Source organism: Ovis canadensis, chromosome 21 (assembly GCF_042477335.2).
Source record: "Ovis canadensis isolate MfBH-ARS-UI-01 breed Bighorn chromosome 21, ARS-UI_OviCan_v2, whole genome shotgun sequence".
Classification (NCBI taxonomy): domain Eukaryota; kingdom Metazoa; phylum Chordata; class Mammalia; order Artiodactyla; family Bovidae; genus Ovis; species Ovis canadensis.
The window spans coordinates 66,384,649-66,409,455 of NC_091265.1; the positions used below are offsets into that span (position 1 = coordinate 66,384,649).

At 68.8% G+C, this 24,807-nt stretch overlaps 1 protein-coding gene and 2 long non-coding RNA genes across 19 annotated transcripts in view; 2 read left to right on the forward strand and 1 right to left on the reverse strand.

Annotated features, from left to right (window-relative positions):
* BRSK2 (BR serine/threonine kinase 2) overlaps positions 1 to 24,807 on the reverse strand; it is a 48,235-nt gene that overhangs the window by 3,946 nt on the left and 19,482 nt on the right. For 3 of the 17 annotated variants that reach the window (XM_069565812.1, XM_069565808.1, XM_069565806.1), the window contains exons 2-19: positions 15,920 to 16,014; positions 15,577 to 15,662; positions 13,278 to 13,418; positions 12,206 to 12,322; positions 11,751 to 11,784; positions 11,495 to 11,563; positions 11,156 to 11,302; positions 10,487 to 10,518; positions 10,034 to 10,198; positions 9,851 to 9,948; positions 9,632 to 9,782; positions 8,149 to 8,214; positions 6,288 to 6,348; positions 5,413 to 5,989; positions 4,890 to 4,938; positions 1,545 to 1,668; positions 812 to 992; positions 627 to 716 (exon numbers count right to left, since the gene is read on the reverse strand). In XM_069565812.1, the coding sequence (XP_069421913.1) occupies positions 627 to 716; positions 812 to 992; positions 1,545 to 1,668; positions 4,890 to 4,938; positions 5,413 to 5,989; positions 6,288 to 6,348; positions 8,149 to 8,214; positions 9,632 to 9,782; positions 9,851 to 9,948; positions 10,034 to 10,198; positions 10,487 to 10,518; positions 11,156 to 11,302; positions 11,495 to 11,563; positions 11,751 to 11,784; positions 12,206 to 12,322; positions 13,278 to 13,418; positions 15,577 to 15,662; positions 15,920 to 16,014 (2,283 nt within the window). Of the gene's footprint in view, positions 1 to 348; positions 444 to 626; positions 717 to 811; positions 993 to 1,544; positions 1,669 to 4,889; positions 4,939 to 5,412; positions 5,990 to 6,287; positions 6,349 to 8,148; positions 8,215 to 9,631; positions 9,783 to 9,850; positions 9,949 to 10,033; positions 10,199 to 10,486; positions 10,519 to 11,155; positions 11,303 to 11,494; positions 11,564 to 11,750; positions 11,785 to 12,205; positions 12,323 to 13,277; positions 13,419 to 15,576; positions 15,663 to 15,919; positions 16,015 to 24,807 lie in introns of those variants that run through there. The other 14 variants (XM_069565816.2, XM_069565813.1, XM_069565811.1 and 11 more) reach the window with 8 other exon arrangements.
* LOC138426862 (uncharacterized) lies at positions 11,486 to 17,056 on the forward strand. The gene is made up of 3 exons (XR_011251810.1): positions 11,486 to 13,060; positions 14,515 to 14,631; positions 15,598 to 17,056. It is a non-coding gene; the product is annotated as an uncharacterized lncRNA (long non-coding RNA).
* Positions 19,631 to 24,397, forward strand: LOC138426866 (uncharacterized). The gene is made up of 2 exons (XR_011251814.1): positions 19,631 to 22,173; positions 22,714 to 24,397. It is a non-coding gene; the product is annotated as an uncharacterized lncRNA (long non-coding RNA).

Here is a 24,807-nt window from a genome sequence, read left to right on the forward strand (position 1 = left end):
GTCTAGGGGAGGGTGGGTGGCGGACAGCCCCTCACATCAGCCAGAGTGGATACAAGAGTGGGTACCACCCCCCACCCTGGAGAATGCTGTGTGGGGGACCCCAAGGGCTCAGGGCCTCGGCAGGACCTCAGTCACTCCGGAGGAGCCTGCTCTCTCTGGCCAGGGGCCGGGCTGCCCCGTGTCCAGCTGCTCAGCTGGGTGCTGGGCCCGCATGGCCTGTCCAGGGCCGGGAGGCAGCCGCTGGATGTGTGGGTAGGCACAGGGCGCCCTCCTCGGGCCAGCCTGGCTCTCACAGAGGACCTGCCCACAGCCCCCTCCCTGCCCCGGCGGTGGGGCCGGACACCTTACCTGCCAGCGTCAGAGGCTACTCTCGTAGCTGGTAGCCACCTTCTGGCCCTTAAGCCCAGCACCCCAGCTTAGTCCTGGAGCTGGCGGGGGGGGTTCTACAGTGGACAAGAGGCGCCTTTCAGTGTGGCGTGCGGCCCTACCTCCCTGGTGTGCAGAGACGCCACTGTGCGGGAGCGCCCTGCTCCCGGGGGCGCATGGCTGCGGGCCAGGCGGCTCGCAGAGGGCCACGCACACCCCGTCCCCAGCCCTCGGGCCGCCGGGCCAGGCCCCTCCCTCACCTGACAAGTGCTGGGCAGAGGGCTGCTCGTGTGTGCTCAGCAGCTGGGCCTGAATGGTCTCCACAACCCTCTTGAAGCGGCGGCTCGGGCCTGGGGGAGACAGGGCGGGTGAGGGGCAGAGCCGACGGGGCCGGCGCTCCAGCCCCGCCCCCAGGGGGCGGCCCCAGGCCTCCCCAGCGGCTCACCCGACAGGAGCGTGAACGTGACCGAGTAGATGCCGTTCTCCTTCTGCGCGGCCCCGCCCTCCGTGTACGTGATGTCCACCTGGAACTTGACCGGCTTCTGGAACACGGCCGGGCCCCCGGTCGCCTTGTACTCCGCCCGGAAGCTCGTCTGGGAGATGACGCTGTGGCTGAGGCTGGGGATCTGTGGGCGCAGGCAGTGTGAGTGCGGCCTCCCCTTGTGGAGCTGCCCACCCCCTGGCCCCCAGACCCCAGTGGCAGGGGGTCTCCACCTCAGGCAGGTGGACCCCGACACGGGGCAGAAAGCAGGGTCTGGCGGAGGGAGGGGAGAGGCGGAGCCAGAGCCTGGGCCGCATGTAGGGGACGCGCCCCCCGGGGTCAAAGCCTGACTCTGCTGGACTCAGGCCTGCGGCTCTGGTCGGGCCGAGAAGCCTCTGCACGGAGGGGCGCGGGGCTGCGGGAGGCAGGCAGCGGGCACACAGGACAGGGCGCCAGGCTCCCAGGGACAGTCTCGAGGCCCCAGGTGAATCCCCCAGGCCTGCAGAGCCCCCCACCCCACAGTGAGGCCTCAGGCCCCTCCTCAGAGCGGCTGTGCATCACCCCACCTTAGTGAGGGGTCCCTGGAGGCACCCCCACACCCCACCTGGGCTCGGCCCAGGGGACAGCCATCTCCTGCCCCCCTGACCCTGCCCAGGCCGGGGTCCCAGGGTCAGGGACCTCGTGGCGAGAGGCTCACCGACAGGAAGGCGTGGACGATGTCAGCTTTGATGGAGCTCAGCGGCTTATCCTTGATGACCACGAAGATCTGCTCCTCCTTCTCTAGGCTGATGAAGTTTCCGAACCAGGACTTCTTGGCGAGCCTGGGTGTGGGTGGACAGCTGATCAGCTCAGGGCACCCCAGCTGAGCCGAGTGTGGGCCTGTCTGCTTCCCCGGGCTGCGGACAGCTCGCTGTCCTAACTGGGCCCCTTCCCAGGCCCAGCACCCTGACCCTCAGCCACAGCCCTGACCCCATCATCCTGACCCTCACCCCACAGCCCTAACCCCCACCATCCTGACCCTGACCTCTGACCCCATTATCCTGACCCTCACCCCACAGCTCCTGCCTTGACCCCATCACAGTGACCATGACCCCACAGCTCTGACCCCCCAATCCTGACCCTGACCTGTGACCCCATCCTGACCCTCACCCCACAGCCCGTGCCTTGACCCCATCATGGTGACCGTGACCCCACAGCTCTGACCCCCCCCATCCTGACCCCCATCCCAGCCGTGACTGTGACCCCATCTTGACTCCACTATCCTGACCAACTTCCCGCCCTAATCGCCCCTCCATCCTAACCCCTGACCAGCCCCGCCCTGGGCCCCGAAGCCCTCACAGTGGTCCTGCAGCTACCCCCTCCCACCTGGGTGTGGGCAGCACCTGCTGAGACCCCGTCAGGAAGGGAGGAGGGGAGGTGGGGAGAGTGGGGAGCGCCCTGCCCTTGAGCACACCCCGACCCCAGCCTTGCGTTATCCCACTGTTGGGTTGCAGAGTGGCCTCCCTGCAGTTCCCCGGGAGAGGTGCCCATCGGGACTGTGTGGGTGGGGAGGGCAGGGGACCCTGTGAAGATCTGCCCGGGGAGGGGGGCAGGGATGGAAGCTGGGGCCCGGATGCCACCTGCCCTCCCTCTGAGCCCGGGGGACTGGTGCCCGCCTGCCCGCCCAGATTACCCCTGGAAAACGGATCTCACTCAGACCCCTGGGGGCCCAGCTGCTGCATGGAGCAGGGCAGGGGCCACCCCAGGGACCCAGGGCAGCAGCACCCTCTTGCACGAGAGCCCGCACCTCACAGGCACCCGGCCTGCCCTGCCAATCGTCCTCTGTCCCTCTGCCTCATCTGAGGCCCCCATCTGGGCTGGGCCGCCCCTCAGTGCACACATCCTGCCTCCTGTATTCAGCCCACGCAGGCCCTTCCCACGGTGGACGAGGCTGGGACTCGCTTCTGAGCAGGAGGGCAGCGGGCCTCTCCCCCAAGATCAGGCTCTGAAAGGCTGGCCTCCCGCTGGCTAGAGACCTCCACCTCGTGTGGACAAACTGACACGGTTAGACGCAGCGGGGACAGACGGACGGAATGGGGAGGCTTATGTGGCCAGGAGCCTGAATCCTGCTGGTGACCAGCTGAACCTTGAGGTGGACGGAGCCCTGGATGGGCCTTGAGATGACCGTCACTGACCAACACTGTAGAGTGGGGCCTGACCCAGAGGCTGGGTGATGGACAAGCATTGGCGGGAGCGCCTGCCCGATGCCAGGAGCTCAGCTGTGGACAGGGCCAGGGCTCCGCAAGCAGGGGGCCCGCCCAGGCCAGTATTGCTCGGGCAGCACTGGCAGCGTGAGTGGTGGGGCCTGATGCCCTGCAGGCGCCAGGCTGGGTCTTCAACTTGCAAGGCACTCTCCCGTGTGGCTCCCCTTTCTCTTGCCCATTTCTGGAGCTGGCTCTGGGGCCTGTGGCAACGCTGCGGCCCTCGACACTGTGGGCGGCAGGCAGCCTGCCCACAGAGGCCATGTCCGCTTGTGGGGCTGGAGCCGGCCTCTGGGCATGGACTCCGAGGCACAGACGTGGGACCTGCCCTTCCCGGGCCCCGGCGATCACTGGCTACCTTCTCCTCCTTCCGCACACCCTGCTGGCTCCACAGCCGTCGTCGCATCCAGAGCCCCGCGGGCCTGAAGTTCAGAAAAGGGCCAGGAGGCGGCTCTGGAGCCCGCGGTGGGGGCCAGCGCCCCGCCTCCCTCGAGAAGACACTGAGTCACAGGAGCACTCAGCTGTGTGCTTGGCGTCGGGTCTGACAGCAGCCTGAGGGACTGGGAAGGCCTGTGCGGTTCAGTCTGGGCCTGTCGGTGAAGGCCTGTTGTCTGACAGCAGCTCTTACACGTGCTGACGCGGACTCTGAGCCTCACCCGCTGGGGGAAGGTGCTCAGAGCAAAGGCTGGGACTCCTGGAGGAGACAGAGCTTGCGGCCTAAGACGAGGCACCGGCCTGATGTCTGCCTGAGGAGCTGAGAGTCTGGGCCATCATGCAGGCCGGGTGTGAACGCCACACGCACACGACGGACTGAAGCTGCGACCACGTGGAGGGGATGTTTCCGGGCCCACGACCACAGCCTCATGAGGAGCGGGTGCCGGGGACGCCCCTGCCCTAGGGCAACCTGTCGGCTCCCTCATCGGCCACACCCACTGAGTGGGGGGCGGGTGCCAGCCAGGGCCCTTGTGGGGGGACCAGGCCTCCAGGACTCGAGAGTGGGCGTGAGGCTGCGGGCCGCCTGAGCGGTGCTGTCCGCTGCTCTGGGTAGGCTTTTTTTTTTTAAAGCTTTTCTAGAAAACCTAACAGTTAAGTTACAAACGTGGTTGCCAGAGCTTCTGATGATGGCAGGAAATCCTGACTGAAGGGACACCAACGGGGGGTCCCAGAGACCCCGAGGCCCTGCACCTAGGGCTGGCGGCCCTCCAGCTCCACCCTGGCGCTATGTCCACAGGCCCACGCGGGGTCTCGACGCTGTGGTAACGGAGCTTCTCCTGCAGTGAGGTCACAGCGAGCCTGCCCACGGCCACCCCCCAGGTCTCATTCACACGCTGAAGGGAGAAGAGGCTGGGACCTCTCGGGGGTCTGGGCCCCAGACACGGGGACTTGCGTCCAGACATCCAGCGCAGCACTGCCTGTTGCCTGAAGGCCGCGCTTCCGCCTCTCGTGGGACGGTGGGCGGAGGCCCCTCCTACAGGCATCTCACAGCTGGCCAGGGGCTTGGGGCCAGCCAGCTTCCCTGCGTAGAGCCCATGGCTCACAGCAGGAGCCGACGGTCACTCTGAGGCGCAGCTGTGCTGTCCCTGCCACCCTGAGCTGCGGCTTCGGAGCAGACCTGGGCAAGGCTGCGTCGCTGCCCCGGCCTCGCACCGACCCTGGCACTCAAGGTGAAGTCGCAGGCGGCCTCAGCACCCTAGTGACCCCGGCCTGACACCCAGGGTCCATCCCGGATGCCCACACACTCCACGTCCAGACAGCGGGAAGGAGCCAGCAGCACATACTCGAGCTTGAGCAGGGCCACTTACTCTGGGGACGACTCCGGGGTCAGGTTGGACATCTCCTCGGGCGTCGGAACTGCATGCGGAAGGACAGGGAGAGAGCACGATGACCGCCCCGCCCCACGCCCAGCAGGGCCGCGGGCACAGCGAGCTGTCCGGCCTCCTGGTGCTGAAACCAGTCTGCCTTCTCTGGCCTCCAAAGGGCCCTGCTGGGGAGGTGGCCACGCCCCCCACGCCCTGCCCGTTGACACGCTGCGGCTGCTGTACCGGCTGGCCAGGGCCCCCGCCCCCAGCTCTCCCAAGCTCCCCCCGCCCCCCTCCCGAGCTCCGCCCCCTCCCCCTCCCGGGCTCCGCCCCCGCCCCCGCCCCGCCCACCTGCTCTCCCAAGCTCCCCGCCCCCTCCCGGGCTCCGCCCCTCCCGGGCTCCGCCCCCGCCCGAGCACCGCCCCCGCCCGAGCCCCGCCCACCTGCTCTCCCAAGCTCCGCCCCACTGCCCCCTCTCCCGAGCTGGCGGCCCCCCAGCCCCTCTGCTGTGTCTGGCCACTCTCACCTTGCAGTTTCCGGCGGTGGAAGCGGGGCGACCCCAGGAAGCTGTTCTTGATGGAGTTGAGCCGCGTCCTCCAGGGCACCCCTCCCACGCTGGGGCTGGATGGCGGCGTGGGGTTGGGCGTGCCAGCCGGGCTCTCCTTGGGTGTGTGCACAGGCGTCCCCTTGGGGGTAGGGAGGGGACTGCCCCTCGGAGAGGGGTGAGGGGTCACCTGTATGATGGGGACAGATTTGGTGTTCGGTTCAGTCCCAGGGGATGGGAGCTGGGCAGGCGACGGCAAGGCGGGTGGGCCCGGGGGCAGGGCCGGCTGGGGGCTGAGGCCCCCTGGGACAAGGGGCTGGGCCTGGGTGCCTGCCGGGAGTGGGTTGGACTTGGTGCCCTGCAGCGGCTTGTCGGTCAGCTTGGCCTTGCTCGGCAAGGTCTGGGTCTTGGGGTTGGGCCGCGGGGCGGCCTGTGGAGGGAGGAGGTGTCCGGGCCGGGAGGCGCTCCGACAAGCTTCAGGCTCCGTGGAGGTGGCCGGGGGGCAGGCCACAAAGGGGAGCTCGGGGGGCGGGGGAGGCAGGATGAACTTTCTAATAGGCTACAGTGCAGGCGGGAGTCGCAGGGGAGAACAGGGGGGCCCCAGAGCCCAGCGCATGCCCCGCCCCCCGCATGCCCCGCCCCCGCAAGCACACACAACGCCAGGAGGACCCCAAGGCAGGAGTGGGGACAGGCGGGTGGGGGGAGCGTTCGCCACAAAAGGAAACGACACACGAGGGAACAAAACAGAAAACGTGCCGTTAGCGACAGCAGCCGGAGCCCCCGAGCAGCAGGTGGGGTGGGGTCCACCCAGCCACCCCCTGCCCTGGGGGCGCGCCCTGGGGGGCGGGGTCACTCACCCGGGGGCTGCTGAGCGGGCTGGTGGACAGGCCCGAGGAGGCGCCGCTGATGGACCTGGACCTGGGAACACGGGCGCGCAGGGTGGCTCAGACCGGGGGCTCCCGGCGCCTCCCCCCTCGGGTGGGCCCGCAGAGAGCCCCGCAGTTGCCCCGGCCCAGCGCAGGCCTGGCAGTGCCCAGCGCAGGCCTGGCAGTGCCCAGGGCAGGCCTGCCGCCCCCCCCACTTTGCACCAGGCCCAGGAGGGCCCGGGCCCCTGGGGGCCACTGGAGCCCCATGGTGCAGCTGGCGGCCTGGGGGCTCCTCTTCCCCCCACGCAGAAGCTGCCTCATGTCCAAGGCCCAAAGCCCCAGGCCCAGAGGGCAGAGAAGGGCCCTCAGCAATGCTCTCGAGCCTGGTGAGCAGAGGGACAGGGGAGGCAAGGCTCCCGGGGGCCCCTCTCCACACCCACTGACCCGAGCCCAGCTGAGCTTCCAGGCTGAGCTGTCGAAGACCCAGAGTCCTGCACTCCACCGAGCGCCTCACCCCTGGCGCCTGGGCACCAGCCTAGCGCCTCCATGCCCACGGTCCACCTGTATGGCTCAGAGCCACCCCCCCCCCCCCCCCCGCCACCTGCATGGCGCCTGTGACGGCCATCAGCAGGGATGTGGACTCTGTCCACCCTGCCTCCGTGTGGCCTGCAGACTTGGCCTGGGCATGGCTGCAGAGAGGTCACTGGCCAGCTTGCCCGGTGGAAACCACTGCGGCCGCTGCCCCCTTGGGGCAGGAACCGGACGCCTCTGGGGCGGGGCTGGGCCTGCAGGGCCTTGCTCCACCACCCACGTGGCCTCGAGGGAAAGGAGACACCGCTCACCCCTGGGCGCCGGCACCGGCCATCCTTAGAGGAAGGAAACCGGAGGGGTCGAGGCAGCCACAGGAGAGAAGAGGACAGAACAGCGTGAAGGGCAGCCACACCGCCCGCCCAGCCACACTGCCCACGCCGCGGCCAGCTCCTGGGCCTCGGGGAGGAGCCGGGCCCCCGCTGGCCAGGCCCCCAGCACCCGTGGGCTGGAGCCCCCCGGCGACGACCCTCTGACCCCCACCCCACCTGACGCAGCCACGGAGCCGGCGCCTCGCCCTCAGCAGCCCCAGCCCAGTCCACTTGTATCTGCCGGGCAGGGCCCTCAGCCCTCAGCCATGAGAACGGGGCACGGGCTGGCGGGCCCAGCGGGGGCCTGCCCCGCACCGCGGCAGGCAGGGGCAGCAGCTGCGAGCTTGCCGCTCGGCACGAAGGGAGCAGAGAAGCAGCAGCAGACTGTTGGGGCCGCTTCCACGCCCTGCTGTCTAACCCTGGAAGCTGAGTTGCGGGAAGGACACGCCAGCGCAGAGCAGCCGGGGTGGGAGGGGGCACGGAGGGGGAGCCAGGGGCCCCGGGCCAAGCGAGGCCCCGCCACGGGCGCTGCCGGGCAGCGGGCCCTGCAGGCGGGGTGCAGGACCTCCTGGGACCCGCACAGCCCCTGCCCCTTCCTGGGGAGCCTGCGGCGCCCAGGGCGACCACCTCCACTCTGGTCCGTGTGGACAGCCGGGCGGCCCCCGGACACAGGCCAGTGTGGAGAGGGGAAGGGGAGCTGAACAGGCCCAGAGGCCCACTGACCACAGCCGAGGGCAGCCCAGGGCCCGGGGCGGGCAGAGCCCGGGTCTCCTGGCACTCCTGAGGGGCCGCGTTCCTCCTCCTGGGCGTCAGCCTCAGCTGACCAGCCCTCCCCCCGGCTCACGGGAAGTCTCCCTCGCCAGATGGGGGAGGCCACCCGAGGCCCAGCCCTGCCCCCAGGCCCGCCGCTGTCTGTGGGGCTGGGGCGGGGGATGGGGGGGCAGGGTGTATACCTGTCTTCTTTGCTGAATTGGGGGTGGGCTTCAGCGATATCCAGGCTTTTACTGAACATTGCTTTACTACAGCGGGAACAAAGTGAGAAAACAGAATTACTGCCGCGGCCCCGCCAGGTGGCCCAGGAGGCCGGCCCTCCACACCTCCGAGTTGGGCACAGCCCGCCGGCCGAGGCCAGGCGCACAGGAGGGCCGGTCGGGCAGGGGTGGCACAGCCGGCGGCCTGATGGGCAGAGCGGCCCCGGGGGACACCTGGCGCCACCCCAGGGGGGTGGCCTGTCGCCTCGACAAGGGGCCAAGCCAGGGAGGAGCAGCCTCTGAGATGGAGCAGTAAGTGCGGAGGGCGAGGAGGGTCGGCTTTCCAGTGAGTGACCCCTGGGATGGGTGACCCCTGACCCCGCCCCAGCCCCCCGCCGCCCCTGAGGCACTCGGGCCTGAAAGGCAGAGCGGAAGCCAGGACGGCCAAAGGTGGGGTGTGCAGGGCGGGGGGAGGCTGGCGAGCCCCCAGCCTGCCCGCAGCTGTGGAGCCGGAAGCCAGTGCAAGGCTCGGAAAGGACGACGCCTCCAGGAGAGGCGCCCCGACAAGCAGGACCTTCCTCCTGCTCCTCCCCGCCCCCCACCCCAGGGCAGGACGCGAGGGCGGTGGACCGCGGTGGCTGGCAGACCTGGAGAGGGCCCCAGAGGCTGGGACCCCAGAGGGTGGGGGCTGGGACTGCCGGGGGTGGGGGCCGTGGCCGGTGGGTCGGTGACCCATTTAATCCTGACGGTGGCCCACAGCCTGCAGTTCCTCAGAGGCCCGGCTGGCCCCAGAGCCGAGCACCCAGCTGACTGGTGTGGCCGGGGCTCCAGCGGTGACACCTCCCGCGGAGCCTCCGCCCCAGGGTCTCCCTGAGGGCTGAAGGCCCTGCCTGGGCAGGGAGGCTTGGTCTCACCCAGCATCCCGGGAACAGCAGAGGCTCTGCAGGGCCCCAATGCCCCCCGCTTCTCGGGGGGGCCCAGACCCCCCACACCAAGATTCCACATCCCTGACCCCTGCCTGGCCACAGCTGATCCAAACACGGGCTCAGCATCAATCAGGGTTAAGCCTCCTGGGCTGCGGCTCTGAACACAGCTGACCTCCGCCCAGCCCTGCGCAGTCTAATCCACTCCAGCCCAGCTCTGTCCAGGACGGCCGCACCGAACCCAGCCTGACCCAAGCCAATCAAGCAAAGCCCTGCCCCTGTCAGCCCAACCCAGCCCAGTCTGCTCCAGCCCAGAGTTCAGCCCAGATCACCTTATTCCAGCTTAGTCCAGCCCAGTCCAGCTCAGCTCAGCCAGCCAGCCCAGCCCACCGCAGCCCATGCAGGCCCCTACCCCGACACCTCCCCAGGCGCACCTCAGCCCAGTGCCACGCAGCAGCCTTAGCCCAGCCCCAGGGCCGGGGTGCAGAGAGGAGCCAGGCCCCGTCCAGCGCCGCCCGGCCGCGGCGGCAGGAGGCACGCACCTCTGGCCGTGCTGGGCCATCTCCAGGGCCCGCCGTGCGGGCACAGGGGAGCCGCCGTCCGTCACGCTCAGCACCTCCATGGACTTCCGCTCGGGCCGCCGCTTGCCGTGCCGGTTGAGCATCGGGGAGTCCACGCGCTTCCGGGGCGGGTCTGCGTGCAGAGCGGGGTCAGGGCCGGCAGCCCGCAGGGGCGGCGCGGGCGGCCCCGGGACCCCGTACCTATCTCGTTCCTGGGCGGCAAGTCCTCGTCCTCGTGGCTCGGGTACCTCTCTTTCCGGTCCAGGAGGAGGAAATAGATCATCTTCTCCTGGTTCTCCCTGCAGAGGGTGAGAGGCGCCGGAAGGCTGGATGGGGGTCCCCGCAGGGCGGCGCCCCCGCCCCCAGGCAGGCCCCCGCACGCACTCCTCGGACAGCAGGTCCTGCAGCAGCTTGTTGCGGTCCCGGAAGCAGCCGAGCGAGTGCATGCTGTCCAGCACGTCGGGGTCGATGTCCTCCAGGCTGGGCAGGGAGCGGATCTGCACCTTGCGAGGGACAGGCTGCTCCGGCTCCGGCTCGTTCTTGCCTCCTCTGCGGGGACAGGGCCCGGTCACTCCCTCCGGCAGCACCCGAGGCTCCTCGCCCGCTCCCCGGCCCTGGGCCTGAGTCCTGCTGCTCTCCCTGCGCCCGGACCCTGCACATCTCCTGCGTCCTGCCTGTGCCCAGCGTGGGCCGGCCAGGGTCCCCGAGAACTGGCCAGGGGCCCGAGGCTGGAGGCAGGCCTGCGTTGGGCCGGGCCCTCCCCCCGTCGTCCCTAGCGGGCCCCCCGGGCCACAGAGGCAGGCAAAGCGGGCGATGAGGGCAGGAAGAGCTACTTACATATACCATATGTGTTTCTGAATGTGCTCTAGCTACAAGGAAAGAGAAACAGGGAGTTAGTACGAGGAAGGAGCGGAGCCGCGTTAGGGAGCCGAAGGTGCAGGAGCGGAGGGGCGGGGCTGGAGGCTGAGCGAGGAGCCAGACAGACGGCTGGGAGGGAGCGGGCGGGGGCTGGAGGAGGAGGAGACAGGTGTGGAGCCGGGGGTGGCAGAGAGCGCGGGCACGGTGCGGGCTCACGGAGGGGGGCCATCCCAGACGCCTGGCTAGCGCCCTGAGCCTACCTACCCACGGGGGAGAGGACAGGCCTCCCCGGAGACGGCGGGGAGCTAGCGGGAGCGGGGCTGCAAGCAGCGGCAGAGCACTGCGAGGCGGGCAGCGGGAGCCCCCCGGGGCTCAGGGCGGGGCGGCGGGAGGGGAGCAGCGGGCAGCGGGGCGCGGGCCGAGCGGGGGGACTGAGGGCAGGGAGAGCAGGAGGCGCTCCGCCCCGACGGGGGCGCGCTGGGCCTCTTTCAGAGCGGGGGGGCCCCCAAACCCTGGTTCCCCCCCAGACCCTGGATCCCCCCCACGCCCGCCGGGCCCCCCTCAGGCCCTGACTCTCCCCCACCCCCGCCCCGCCCCGGAGCGGATCCGGAAGACGCGCGCTCGCGGCCCCGCCCGGGGCGCACGCACCGTGAGACGCCGCGCCGCGTCCACCTCGATCATGCCGCGCAGCAGGCTCTGGCAGTCGGGCGGGATGAAGTGCGGCATGTGGAAGACCCCGCGTTTCACCTTCTCCAGCAGCTGCCGCAGGTTGTCGTCGTCGAAGGGCAGCGCCCCCTGCCGGCGGGGCGGGGTCAGGGCTGGCGGAGCCACGGGGCGGGGTGTGGCGGCAGGGGGCGGGGGTGGGTCGTGCAGGGGGAGCGGAGGGGCGGGGATTGGGGGATGGAGGGGGCGGGGCAGGGGCCGGGGCGAGGGGGGGGTGCGTGGGGTGGACCGACGGGGCGCCGGGAGGACCACGGGGAGCCTCACCACCAGCAACGCGAACAGAATCACGCCGCAGCTCCACACGTCTGCCTTGCGGCCGTCGTATTTCTCCCCCTGCGGACAGTCCTGGGGTTGGTGGGGGCGCAGGGCCGGAATTCTTGCGGGGACAGAGGGTCCGGGAAGCGATGGCCCCGGGGGCGGCGCCTCGGACAAGCAGCCAGGCCCCGACTTGGGGGTCTGCGATCACCGGGGCAGGAAGGCCCCTTGGCTGGACAAGGGCTGGTGTGGGGTGGCTACTTACCCGGATCACCTCCGGACAGGCATAGTGGGGCGACCTGAAGGCAAAAGCCGAAGTCAGGGCCCAAGACGCACCGTGCCCCGGCCATCCCACCCCCTGGACTTCCGGGCTGCCTCCAGAACGGCAGCAGGTGGAGACCGAGGGCAGGGGGAGCCCAGCTCCATGCCTCTAGACTCTGCCTGGCATGGACGCCCTACGGGGGGTTCCAGGGCTTTGGTGCCAATTCTCCCACAACCTCATAGCCTCTGCATGCTCCCGGGAGCCAGGGACCCAAGGAGCCGGCGGGCAGAGGCAGGACCACGGGGTACGCGTATCCCCACCCCGGCAGCCCCACGGGGGCGCCGGCCCCTGCCTCCAGCCCAGGCCGCGGGGCCATCTGCCGGGGCAGCCATAGAGCCAGGCTGCGGCCACCGTCCTGGCCGGTGTAGAACCGGAGGCCGGCTGGGGGCTCAGCTCACCCGCAGCTGGTCTCCAGCAGGCTGTCGCCAACCTGCAGCGACGCCATGCCGAAGTCTGCGATCCGGATGTTATTCTTCTCGTCCAGTAGAAGGTTTTCTGGTTTCAGATCCCTGTGGCTAGAAGGAAGGCAGGATTGAGGCTGACCGCGGCGGCCCCGCTAAAACCCCGCCTCACAGCAGGAGGCCAATGGCAGCGCAGCCCGCTGATGTCACCAGCGGCCAATCGGAAGTCTCCCTCGGCCCGATGGCTGCAGGGTGGCAGGATGGGCGGACAGGACTGCCAGCAATGGGGCACGCTCTGCTTTACTCCTTGGAGTCTCTCCCCTTTCCTGCTTCCCCCACCACACCTCACACCTGCTCTGGGCCCTTCCCCCACCACACCTGCTCTGGGTCAGCACCATCCTGGGGCCCCCAGACCAAGGATACCCTGGCCACCGGGCCTCTGAAAGCACCAAGGAGATTTGGGTGGGCACCTGGCAGAAAGCTTTCTGATGCCCCCAGGGGGTCAGTAGGGATATGCTGCCTGATCCAGTGCGGAGGGAGTGGGGGGGGGGGTGGGAGCAGGGATGCAAGAGCTAGGAGAGGCACACGTGCAGGGATGGGGGCTGCTTGGTGGGGGGTGGGGTGCCTGGGTGCCTGCACAGAGATCCAACCAGCCCATCCTAAAGGAAATCAGTCCTGAAAACTCATTGGAAAGATCAATGATGAAGCTGAAGCTCCAATACTTTGGCTACCTGATGCAGAGTTGACTCACTGGAAAAGACCCTGTTGCTGGGAAAGATTGAAGGCAGGAGGAGAAGGGGGCGACAGAGGATGAGATGGTTGGATGGCATCACCGACTCAATGGATATGAGTGTGAGTAAGCTCTGGGAGTTGGTGATGGACAGGGAGGCCTGGCGTGCTGTAGTCCATGGGGTCACAAAGAGTCGGACACGACTGAGCGACTGAATTGCACTGGGGCGCCTGGAGGGGCAGGGGGCGCCTGGAGGGGGCCGGGTGCCTGGAGGGGCAGGGGGCGCCTGGAGGGGCCGGGTGCCTGGAGGGGCCGGGCACCTGGAGGGCGGGGACACACCATATGGAGTGGCTGTGGCAGAAGTCCAGCGCAGAGATGATCTGGCGGAAGAACTTCCGGGCCTCCTTGGGGGTCAGCCTCCCCTTCTTGACCAGGTAGTCAAAGAGCTCTCCACCAGACACGTGTTCTAGCACCAGGTATCTGCAGGGGGCAGGCAGGCGTCGGGTGGGCGCCCCCAGCCAGGGTACCGCTGCCCCTCAGCAGGTGGGCGCCCGCCACTCCCCTCCTGGCAGGCCCAGGCAACGGGCCCACACTGAGCCTCAAGACCAGGGGGCACTGAAGTAGCTGACCCTCTCGTGAGCCTGAGGTTTCGTCTTTCCAGGCCCTTCCTGGGCTCCTGGATGAGCGAGGACACGTCAGATGCTCAGGCTCTGAGGGAGCCGGGGGCCAGCAGGGTGGACCTCAAAAGGGATGGGCTGGGGCAGGGCACAGCTGGTCTGGGAAGATGTGAGGCAGGGTTGGGGGAGGGCAGGGGCAGGGGAGGGACCTGGGGGGGGAGGGGCCTGAGGGGGGTCCAGATGGCAGATAGTGACTGCCCCCAACTTGGCTCAACACAGCTGGATGGTGTAGGGGGGAACCCTATGGCCCTCTGAACCGAGAAGGGGGCTGTGTCCGAGCTGAGCCTCCCTGGGGTGGAGCCTGAGGGGCTGGTTTCTGGGGTGGAGTGGGCGGCGGTCCTCAGGGGAGCTGGGACTCAGGCTGAGCACAGACCGTAAGGAATCCCCGGTGGGAGCCGGGCAGGGGTGGTTCTGCTGGTCTGAGGGGGCTTGGGGATGGGAGGGGGTGACAGGGGCCGTGCGGTGGGATCAGGGCAGGCAGGGATGGGGGTGTGGGCCTGGAGCTGGTCTTACAAAAATGGAGGGGCCGGTGGGGGGGCAGGCTGTCTGTGGCGAGGAGGAGTTGGGGAGGAAGGGACGGGGACACGCTGGGATGTCAGCGGGGAGAGGGGCAGTTCCCGGGGCCCGCCCTGTTCCTGAGAGGGGGGTCCAGGCGGCGCCCCCAGCTGAGGGGCAGAGGCCCTGCCTGAGCTCCCACCTCCAGGCTCCTGGCCCACCCTGGCACCCGGGGAGGGCACTGGGCCCAGCAGCAGCCAGGCCGGCCTGTGTCCTCCCAGCATCCTGTCCCATCACCCAGCCTGTCTTGACTGTGTTCCCCACCCGGCCTGCGATCCCCAGCCCCTCCCTGCTTCTAGCCCACCTTGGGGGGCCTCCTAGGAGCCTCATTCTCTGCCCAGCAGCCCCATAAGTATCAGAACAGGAGGACAAGTGACTGTCTCCTGTGTGCAGACGTGGCAAGACCTGCCCAGCACCCACCCGCACCCCAGGCTCACAGGCCGTCGTCGAGATACGAGCAGGTGGGTCCCCAGTCAGGCCAACGGGGTTGATGTGGACAGGAGGGGAGACCCATGGGTTGTGCCCCTCATCATGGTTCTGATGGCAGCTCCAGCTCACCAGTGTCGGGGGCCCAGGACCACCCCTCACCCCGCCCCGCCTCCCTCAGCCCCCGGGCCTCTAGTGCGGGGACCCTGTTCTTCCCGGGGCCCCATGGGGGCGGCTTGTCACACTGCCACTAAACACTCGGAGGGGGCTGCTGGTGGGGCGCCGGGCCCCCTGCTCCCCAAGGGCTGCTCAGAACAGAGCCACCTGGGCTGGCCGTCCTGCGTGCATCAGAGCGCAGTCAGGGCCGGGCTGGAGGCCCCGAGGAGCCCCTGGAACAGCGGGCCTGTGGGAGCGGTGCCAGACGGACCTCCTGCCCGCACCCCCTCGCGCCGCCGCCGCTGTCCCAAGGAGGACGTGGGCCCTGCCTCGAGCCACGCCCACGGCAGCAGCAGAGCCGACGCCCCCTTGGAGACCCCGTGAGCGGGCGGTTCCACCCTGGGTGCGCTCGCTCAGGCCACGCGCGGGAGGGGGCACGTGCGTGGGCTGCCACGCAGGGAGAGGTCGCCGGCCTCAGTGGTGACGGAAGGTCAGCCACACTCAGGCAGCCGGACAGCAGGCCGTGGCGACAGCGCAGCCAACCAGCCTGAGGTCCCCACGCCCGTGAGGAGCACGTGGGGGCTGCGCGAGGGTCACAGGGCAGGAAAAAGGGCCTGAGTGGCTCCCGCCCCCACGAGGCCCCGCCCCCGGAGCCCTGCCTCCAGGAGGCTCCGCCCCGAGCACTGCCCCCCGCCCCAGGCCACGCGCCCAGAGGCCCGCCCCCCGGAGGCCCCGCCCCCGGAGCGCTGCCCCCAGGAGGCCCCGCGCCCAGAGGCCCGCCCCCCGGAGGCCCCGCCCCGCTCTCCGCACCCAGCAATACCTACAAATATTTTTTGTTTTCATAGACGTCGTGCAGTTTGAGGACGTGGGGGTGCTCGATCAGCTTCAGGATCGCGATCTCCCGCTCCACCTGCGGGGGGCCGCCGTCACTGGGGACTCCCCCGGGGGTTCTCCCTGCCCCAAGCTCTGCCCTCTTCCTGCCCCCGAGCTGTGCTCGGTCCCTGGCCACCGCCCCCCAGCCCCCGGTTGCGCCCCGTCCCTGCCAGTCCACCCCCGGGTCCCCTTCCGTGAGCTCCCAGCTCCCCACCCGGCTATCTTGGAGCATCTTGCTTCGTGCCCCCGACGCACGCGGTCGCCAGCGGAAGGGCCCCCGCCCGCCCTCCTCACCTTCATCAGCACAGACTCGCTGAGCTTCTCCCGGTTGACGATCTTGACGGCCACCTTCTGGCACGTGACACGGTGGACCCCCAGCCTCACCAGGCCTGGAGGGACAGCGGGCCTCAGACCCCATCCGGCCGGGCCGCGGCTCGCACCCTGCCCTTGGGGCCCTCACTCAGCCCCTGGGCCCCTGCCCTGCCTGGCGAGCCCTGAGCCAGACCCCAGGAGTGCTCTGCCCGCACTCCTCCGGCACCGGCCAGAGGCTGCCCCCAGCACAGTCCCTGCCCCACGCCAGGCGGCGGTCTCGGCCTCACTCCCTCGCCAGTGACACCTGGAGTCACTCCCCAGACCTCAGTGGAAGCCCAGCCCCTCAGTGGGGAGCCAGGGTGACACCCCATCCCACACGACCCCCCACAGCCTGGGCCTCACCGACCCTGCACCGCTACCTATCACCCTCCTGGCCTGCAGACCTCTGGACAGAGGGGCCTGGGCACCGGCTCAGCCAGGGACACCGGTGAAGGTGCAGGGCCCCTCCCGGGCAGGACACTGTCAACACACCTCCACCGTCACCAGTGCGCTGCAGGGACCCTCAGTCCTGCTCGCTGCCTCCCAGCCACGTGGGCACAGCTGGCCACCTGCCCCCTCCCAACCCCGCAGAGATTTGCTGACAGAGCCCCTGGCAGCCTCTCTCCCTCCCCAGCCTGCTTCCTGGCCTCCTGTGCCCTCTGTGGCCTCAGACCCAGACACCCTGGGCTCTCCCCTCCCCAGCCTGGGCCCCGCCTGGACATTCCCCGATGGGCACGGAGGTGACCACCACAGCTGGAGCCACCTCCAGCACGTGGGAGCCCAGAGGCAGCCCCGGGGGAGACGCTGGGCTCCCCAGCACTGCAGCCTGTGCTTGGCCTGGGCGGACGCCCGTCTCATTCACACTCTGCTGCTGCTCTGTGACCTCGACGCAGCTCATGGCTCCGGCCAGCTGGGTGTGCACTTGCCCCTTTGGATGGCGCTGTGGGGCAGCTCTCACAAAACTGCAAAGCCCTTTGCTTGAGAAACAAATCTTTTGCCACATGCAGCTTCCCCTAAGGGGCATGCATCTCTTTATCTGACCGTTGGGGTCATTTCATGAATGCTCACACCTTCCCAGCAGCTCGTGTCCTCCTCCTTGCCCACTGACCCCTCCCCGCCGCTCCCCCTGCAGCCTCACCCATGGGCAGCAAGCTTGCGGGTGTCTGAGAGATGATCCATGCTCCCCAGAGGCAGGTGGGCTGGACGAGGGCAGGGGACTTAGCCTGGTGGAAGCCCTGAGCCTGACCTTCCTCAGCTCAGGGGAGGACGGAGGCCCCGAGGCGGGGGGGCGCTGAGGCCCAGCTCCTGCCGGGGAAGGGCTGCGGCCCTTGGGGCTCTCACCAGCTGCCTTTGATCTGAGCCTGTGATTCAGGTTGGGAGACAGCAGAGCGAGCGGGCCCCAGGGACCAGGGGCAGCAGCGGTGTCTGCAATTCAGAGCTGAGGCCCAGGGCCTCCACGCCTCCAGGACAGCACCCAGGCCTGGCACAGACCCCTCGCCCAGACAAGGTGGACAGGCCACAAGGAGCCATCGCCACGGTGGCCCGGCTGCTCCCGAGGACATGAGCCCCTCTGAGGCCCAGGGCAGACGCCGGACAAACTGCAAACAGAACAGGCGAGGGTTCCTGGGGAGTCACCGGCAGCCCTACCGCCAAGCCTCACACCCTGCACGGGGGCTTGGCACACCAGTGCACACACATACCCCTACACGTGTGTCCTCAAGAGGCAGGACTCAGAGACACGTGGGGAAGGAAGGAACGTGAGCTTCGCCTCAATAGCGACCTGGGGGGTGACAGAGGCGTCCCCAGAAGCAGGGTGTGAGGTGCCCCCCCGCCGATAATCACGGCAGGCGGTCTGCTGATGGCGCACCGGGGCTGTGAGACACCGACATACAGAGAGGCCAGGAGGACCAAGAGCCCAGCGGACAAGGTGCCCGGGACACGCCGCAGGCAGGCGGGGAGCTGCGCTGGGCCTGGGCACAGCGGGCTGCCCTCGGCCGTGTCCTAGAGCTCTGGCGGCTTCCTCGCTGCCTTCACCTTCTCCCACTTGTTGCCTCTGTCTGCAGAGTCCACTGTGCACAGATTCCTACACACCCTGCAAAGCCCAGCTTAGAGGTGCCCCTGTCAGGTGGGGCTTCTGGGCCCCCTGGCTGTGCTGGTCTCCTGCAGCCCCAGGGCCCTCTGGGCGGGAGGTCTGGGTTTCAAGCAGCCCCAACCACTTCTCTGGAGGCAGAGAGCAGAGTGCACCCTCGGGAGGGCCTGTGAGGGAAGCCCAGGACCGCCCTAATTACCAGCCCTCCAACTGCTCAGGCTCATTTTCCAATTGTGACTTTATCTCTAATTATTGTCTTTACAGCCAATTCGGGCACAGGCAAGAGAAGAAAAGTACACACTGTCGCAGATCATTGCCGGAGAAACCGGCAGTCCCGCTCAGGCGGCAGGTGCCCGGAGCTGCAGGGAGGGCTCCTCAGACCTGACCTGAGAACCTGGGCCCAGCCACGGGGTCTCCGCTGCACCCCAGCACTCGTGCCTGGACACGGGGGGCAGGCTTCCTGAGCGCGGCCTGGGGAGTCCAGGGACCCAGCGGCCGCTGGCTGAGTGCAGACCCCCGCACCCAGGCCCAGGTGCCGACCGCAAGACTCTCTCAGACAGCCCAGCCTGCCGAGCAGCTCTGCCCTCCCCTCAGCCACTGGGCCCGCGGGCCCAGAGGCAGTCACAGGCCCGGCTCCCACCCCCAGCTGCTGGAGGCAGGATGGCGGAGCCTTGGGGACCCTGGGGCCTCAGACCTGCAGGGAGGGGACTGGAGGGCCTGAGGGGTTGGAGGCCGGGTTGGGTGGTCCCGAGCAAACGCCTCACCCTGGCCCTCTGGTCATCCTTGACCCCCCTTTTCTTCTTGGTCATGGTCCTTCGGAAAAGACCCTGTTGGAGGGCTCAGCAATGCGGGGACCGCCAGCTCGGAGGACAGGACAGAGCACAGGGCCAGTGTCCCTCAGGGAGCCCTGGGGCGGGCCCAGACCCCACCACCCAGAGACTGCCCGGGGCTGGACGGAGGTCTGGACAGGCGGTGCTGCCGCACCTGAGAGGGAGGGGACCCCTGTGCCCCGGGGCCAGCCCTGCGGCCCTGCAGGGCAGTTGAAGCCGAGGGGGGAGGAGGCAGCAGGACTGCAGGGGACCCCCTCCCTACAGACATGGCGGGCGACACTCCCAGCCTCCAGCACTGTTTTCCCCCCTTCCCTGAGCAATGAGCCTCTGCAGGCCTGGCTGGGCAGGCACCAGGCTCCCCTCGCCAAGTTCTCCAGGCGGCCAACTGAGGCGGGCTGCCCTCGGCCTCCAGCCCCCGGGGCAGGCAACGCAGCTCAGCTCCCCAGGCAATCCGCCCCTCCGCCCTGTGTCCTGGGCTCAGGGCCACCTGAGGCCCCCTGGCCATCCACCTCTACTCCACCCGAGACCCTTCCTGTGGCTTCTGCCACACACCTCCCAAAAAAGGGTGAAGGCTCACGAAAGGGTGGGAGTCAGCTTGTCTCCCGGAGGCTCTGGGGGAGGGGGAGGGCCGCAGCCCGAATGGGCAATGCTGACCTAAGTCACTCTGTACGCAGGGAGCGCGCGGGGGTGGGGGTGGAGGGGACTGGAACCCACGTCGCTGCGGGGCCGCTCTGGCCGCTGTCCGTTGTGCCCCGAAGCCCAGCTTGGTCTGACAACCCCAACTCTTTGGGGGACGGGACACACCCGCTCCTGCGAAGCCCGTCAGCGCCCACGCCGGCCTCCCGGTGCTGGGGGTTCGGGCCCACGTGACCAAGCTGAGCGGGAGCGGGCACAGCGCCGGGCACCGGAGGGCCCCTCCCCTCAGCCTTCTTCGGAGCCAGGAGGAGGGAAGGGCAGCCTGGACCCCCCAGAGCCTCTCTTGGTGCCGCAGGGGACACCAGCGTCCTGCCACTGATGCTCATGGGACCACCTAAAGGTCACTGACCCTGGGGCAGGTGGCCGGCCCTCCCCATGACCGTCACTGCACCGCTGGACCATGTGGCCAGCTCCCCGGGGCCACAGGCACAGCTGATGGCGACCCAGTTTCCGCCGCCTCTGCACACCTCACTGTGGGGGTGTGGGGGATGCTGCTTTCCCGGGGTGGACGGGGCGGACAGCCTGCCGTCCCTCCCGCGGGACTCTCCCTGGACGAGGGTGGGGGATGCCGCTCCACACTGGCTCACGGGGAATTGGGTTAGCACAGCTGGCCACCTTGAGCCGGCTTCCCACGCCGGCACCGGGGAGCTTGGAGGGCAGTGGGAGCAGGCACGGCTTGTTAACATAACTGAGAAGGGCAGGACAGGGCTGAGTCTCCGCTTTGGGAGGGGACACCTCTGGCATACTGCTGACAGCTTGTAGGTTGCCAGTGACCGTCCCTGAAACCAGAGCGCCCCGGGCCCTGCACCCAGGGCCAGCCCAGTGGCGTCTCTGAGGAGGTCCTGCTGCAGTGGGGGTCTCAGCTGCTCCTGCAGCTTCCCAGCTCTTCCCTGGCCACACCCCCATGACCCCCTCCAAGTACAGGCCTAGAGACCCCAGCCCGCCCTCACCGGGGCTTACATGTGCCCTCTTGATGGAGAGGATGGGTGGTTTTGGAGACAGAACTCAGGAAGGGGTCCGGGTTCTCCATGAGCCCAAGGCCTGGAGAGGAGCCTGAGCCACCAAATGTCCCAGGGGGCAGTCAAAGGGGGGGCACAGGACCAAGGCAGACCTGAGGGGCTCCCCAAGAAAGTGTGCCCAAGGAGCAGCCCCTCCCCCAGCTCCCCAGGCCCCCCCAGGTAGGAGTGATGAGTCAGGAGGCACAGGCCCAGCTCAAGGAGCACTCGTCTGTACCTCAGTATGCTGCTGACCCCTCACCTCGGCAGAATGCAGCCCCCCAAGGACCACAGGGCAGTGTGGTCCTCCCCAGGGACCCCCTGGTGGCCCCCAAGGCAATGTGGTCCTCCCCAGGGACCCTGAGGGCAGTGTGGTCCTCCCCAAGGACCCCCAGCGGCCCCCAGGGCAGTGTGATCCTCCCCAGGGACCCCCTGGTGGCCCCCAAGGCAATGTGGTCCTCCCCAGGGACCCCCAGGGCTGGTCTGTGTGGCCAGTGGGATATGGCAGAATGGACGGCCTCCTTTCTCCAAGGTCAGATGCTAACAAGAGCTCAGCTTCCTTTGGGATCCCGGGGGTCACTGCTCGAAGGAGCCTGCTGCCCTGTCTCAAGGCGATGCTCCGCCGAGACACACTGACCCATCTCTTCCGCTGACACAGCCCCTCCAGGGTCTGCCTGGGTGGGTGGGGGTCCCAAGGGTGGGCAAGAGGCCACCCTACCACTGTGAGGGTTAACCCCTTGTGCTCACCTGGCTCTTTTCCTACCCCCCCACCCGCGGGTGCCGGCTGTGGGCGAGGAGCCCTTCCAGGAAAGGCAGCAGCTCCTCGAGTGTTCCGGGCAGCGGCTGAGCAGCTCCTGCCCGGGGGCAGGGATCCGCCTGGGGCCCCAAACCCAGGTGTGCAGGGGTCGAACAGCGGCCCATGTCCCGATGCCTGGACCCCATGCATGAGCCTGTTTGGGAAACCGGCCTTTGCAGAGGCACTTAGTCACAGATTTCAGGAAGAATTGCCCTGTGTGTAGGACAAGTGGGCCTCAAGTCCAACGACAAGGTTCTCATAAAAGCAGACGGAGGGTGGACCCAGACACGGGAAAAGGCCTCGCGAATGAGGGGGCAGAGGCCATGGCGGTGCCGCAGGCTGCTGAGAGCTGGGGGGAGGGGCCTGGGACGAGAGAGCCACCCACAGGCTTCCGACTCCCGGAGCTGGAAATGAGACTTGTTCTAGCGACCCGGCTTGTGGCAGTGTGTGTGCGGCCCAGAGGGCTGTGCACCGGCCTTCAGCTCACACGGCATTCTCCCTGTCTCCTCTCATCATAACCTCCTGGTGTGCTTCAGAAGGGTTTCCCTTGGTTCCAGAGGATGCTATGTAAGCACGGCCTTCCCTGGTGGCTCAGACAGTCAAGAACCCACCTGCAGTGCAGCAGACCTGGGTTCCATCCCTGGGTCGGGAAGTTCCCCGGAGAAGGGAATGGCTACCCACTCCAGTACCCTTGCCTGGAGGACTCCATGGACAGAGGAACCTGGCAGGCTACAGTTCCTGGGGTCACAGAGGTGGACATGCCAGAGAGGCTGACAGTTTCACTCTTCCTCGTAAGCACGTGTCTTCACGTCACTCACTGTTAGGTGGGCCCCTCCCCACACCCACCCAAACGCAGCAGAGGCCTTCTGCGTTCGAAACAGGTAGTTCCCAAGAGTCCTCAGCACTCGAGGGGGGCTGAGATGTAAGGACAGGATTGGGGAGTGGGGTGAGAGCCGACACCAGCAAGCGCAGCTCCCTTCCTCACCCTGCCTGCACCGGGCACAGAGCTGGGGACGGCGCCCCATGGGCTGCAGACCTGGCCACCCTGTGCATGGCTGAGACCCCGGGGGCAGTGCCCCGGGCAGCGGTCGGGCCTGGATGCGGCCACCGGCTCCAGCCACACCACCACCTACTCAGAACTAAGGCTCCTCCCTGTGTTCCACTTGAACCCTGACCCTTGCAACAGCCCCTCCCTTCCTCAGAAGGGGAAACGAGACCAGGCCAGGCCTGCGCAGCTCCAAGGCCCACTAAGTGCCACTGCCCAAGGGGTCAGGAGAAGCTGCCCCACGGCCGGCCGGCCCTGAAGGCAGGCCTCCCGATCGCCCCCTCAGAACAGGCTTGGGGAGTAGCAGGTGTGCTGGGCAAAGAGACGGAGGCAGGACAGAGATGCTGGAGTGAGTACCTGCCCCTTCCCCGGGGCTGCAGAAGGGCAGGCAGCGAGCTGGGCGCCTGAGTCCCTTTCAGCACCACGGACAGGAGCCGGCGCCGGGCAGTGGGAAGGGCCCGCCTGCCCAGGGAGCTGGCAGAAGCCAGAGCCAGGGTACCCTAGGAGCCAGATGTCGGCTCCAAGGCGCCCCCCTCTTATCTGGGCCGAGCAGGCAGCCTCCCACACCACACTCCCGGCTGTGACCTCTAAGCTCAGACACCCCTGACACGGCCCCAACCTCAGGAGATGCCCCCCACCAGCGGGGTCCTGGTGCCTGGATGCCGGGCCCCATCCACACCCCCACAGGGCCTCCCACAGCCCGAAGGGCCTTCAGAGTCCACGAGCACACCATGTAGGAGCCCCCAGCCTCGGGGTGGGGGCAGGGGAAGGACGGGCCGGTGGGGGATGGGACTCCAGGGCCCAGCGGGGTCCTAGGGGAGGGACTCTCCCTCACTGGGGGGTCCTCTTCGCTCCCTCCAAGCCTGAGGGAGCCTGTGCTGGGACAGGGCCCACGGTGCTCTGGGCTGGTGCAGGGGGAGCTGGGGGGTCGCAGGGAAGCCAAGCCTCACCCCCACTTGCCGATGTTCCGCCCACCTGCCCCCACCTGCCGGCAGCCCCTGCAGCCTGCTGCCCAGCACCCTCCCCAAGTGACTTCCCTCCGCACCCACCCACCCCCTCGGGGCCCATGCTCGGCTGAGGAAGCTTGGGGCTGCGGGCCTTGCCTTCAGTAGGCAGAGCCCTGATGAATAAACGGAGAAAGACCACACAGCTCTGTCCCCCGGAGGCCGGCAGCGCGCCGAGTTCCCTCCGCGCCCCTGGCCGCGGCCCCAGTGAGTCCCTCGGCCTGGACTTGAGGCCGGGCCCAGGAGGACGTCTGGGGGCGCCCCGAGCAGCCGCCGCCTCCTCTGCGCTCCCTGGCAGAGTCCAGGACCGCCTCCCTGGCGGCTTCAAAGTCTGCCCCTCCAGGCGCAGCGCGGGGAGAGCGGAGAGCTGGACCCGGGGGCCCTCCCACCGCGCCAGGCGCCCCGGGCCCCAGCCCTGGGGGCGCCTGCCCGGAGGCCCGCTTCAAACAGGCCGCCGCGCGCGCAGAGCCGGGGACGCAGGCCCGCGCGGGCGGGGCGGCCGCTCTGAAGTTGCCGCCACATCAAAGCGCGCGCCGCGCCGGGCGCCGCCCGCGGCCCCTCCTGTCTCGCCCCCAGGCCGAGCTCCGCTGCGAGCTCTCGCTGCATCCTCCTCCCGGGGCCGAGCTCCCCAGCCTCCCCTCCTCCATGGGCGGCTGGGGACGCCCGCATCGCGCGCCCAGGCTTCGCGCGACACCCACCCCGGGGGCACCCACGCTTCCGAGCTCCCCGCGACCCCCTCACACCCCGCGCCGCGCTCCTCCGGGGCCGGGAAGGAGGCCGCGACGGGAGGACTCGAGCCGGGGGCGCGCCGCACCGCGCGGCTCGCTCTCAATATAGACTCCGCGGCTTCCTGCGCCCACCAGCGCCAGGCAGGCGGGAGGGGGAGGGGGCGGCGCACGTCTCTCGGGAGACGACTGTTCACGCTCCGAAAGGAACCTCTCAAATTAAATTAATTAAGCCCTGAAATATTTCACACAGCACTGCAGCCGCCTCTGCAGGGCTCCCTGCCCGCCGCCTCCGCCAAACACCCAAACACCCAGACACCAGAGGGGGCTGCCGCAGGCTCAGTGGGGCAGCCCTCCACCCAAGGGAGGAAGGAGACGCGGGTCTGCCCCCTACCGCCCTCAGGAGGCCTGCCCGCCTCCGTGGCCATCCTGCGCCCCTTGCGTGGCCCCTTCGGGACCTGAAGGCCCCCCCCCCTTCCCCCGGGGCTGGGCCAGCGGTGAGCACAGAGCTGCGGTCAGGGCCCCCATTTTCTCCTGGCGGGGGGCTTGCCTGCCCTCCCCCAACCCTCCCTAAGCTCCTGTTCAGCTCCAGGCCCAGTAGGAAGGTGCTGAGAGACACCACCAACTTGGAGCCCTGGGATGAAGGCTCGG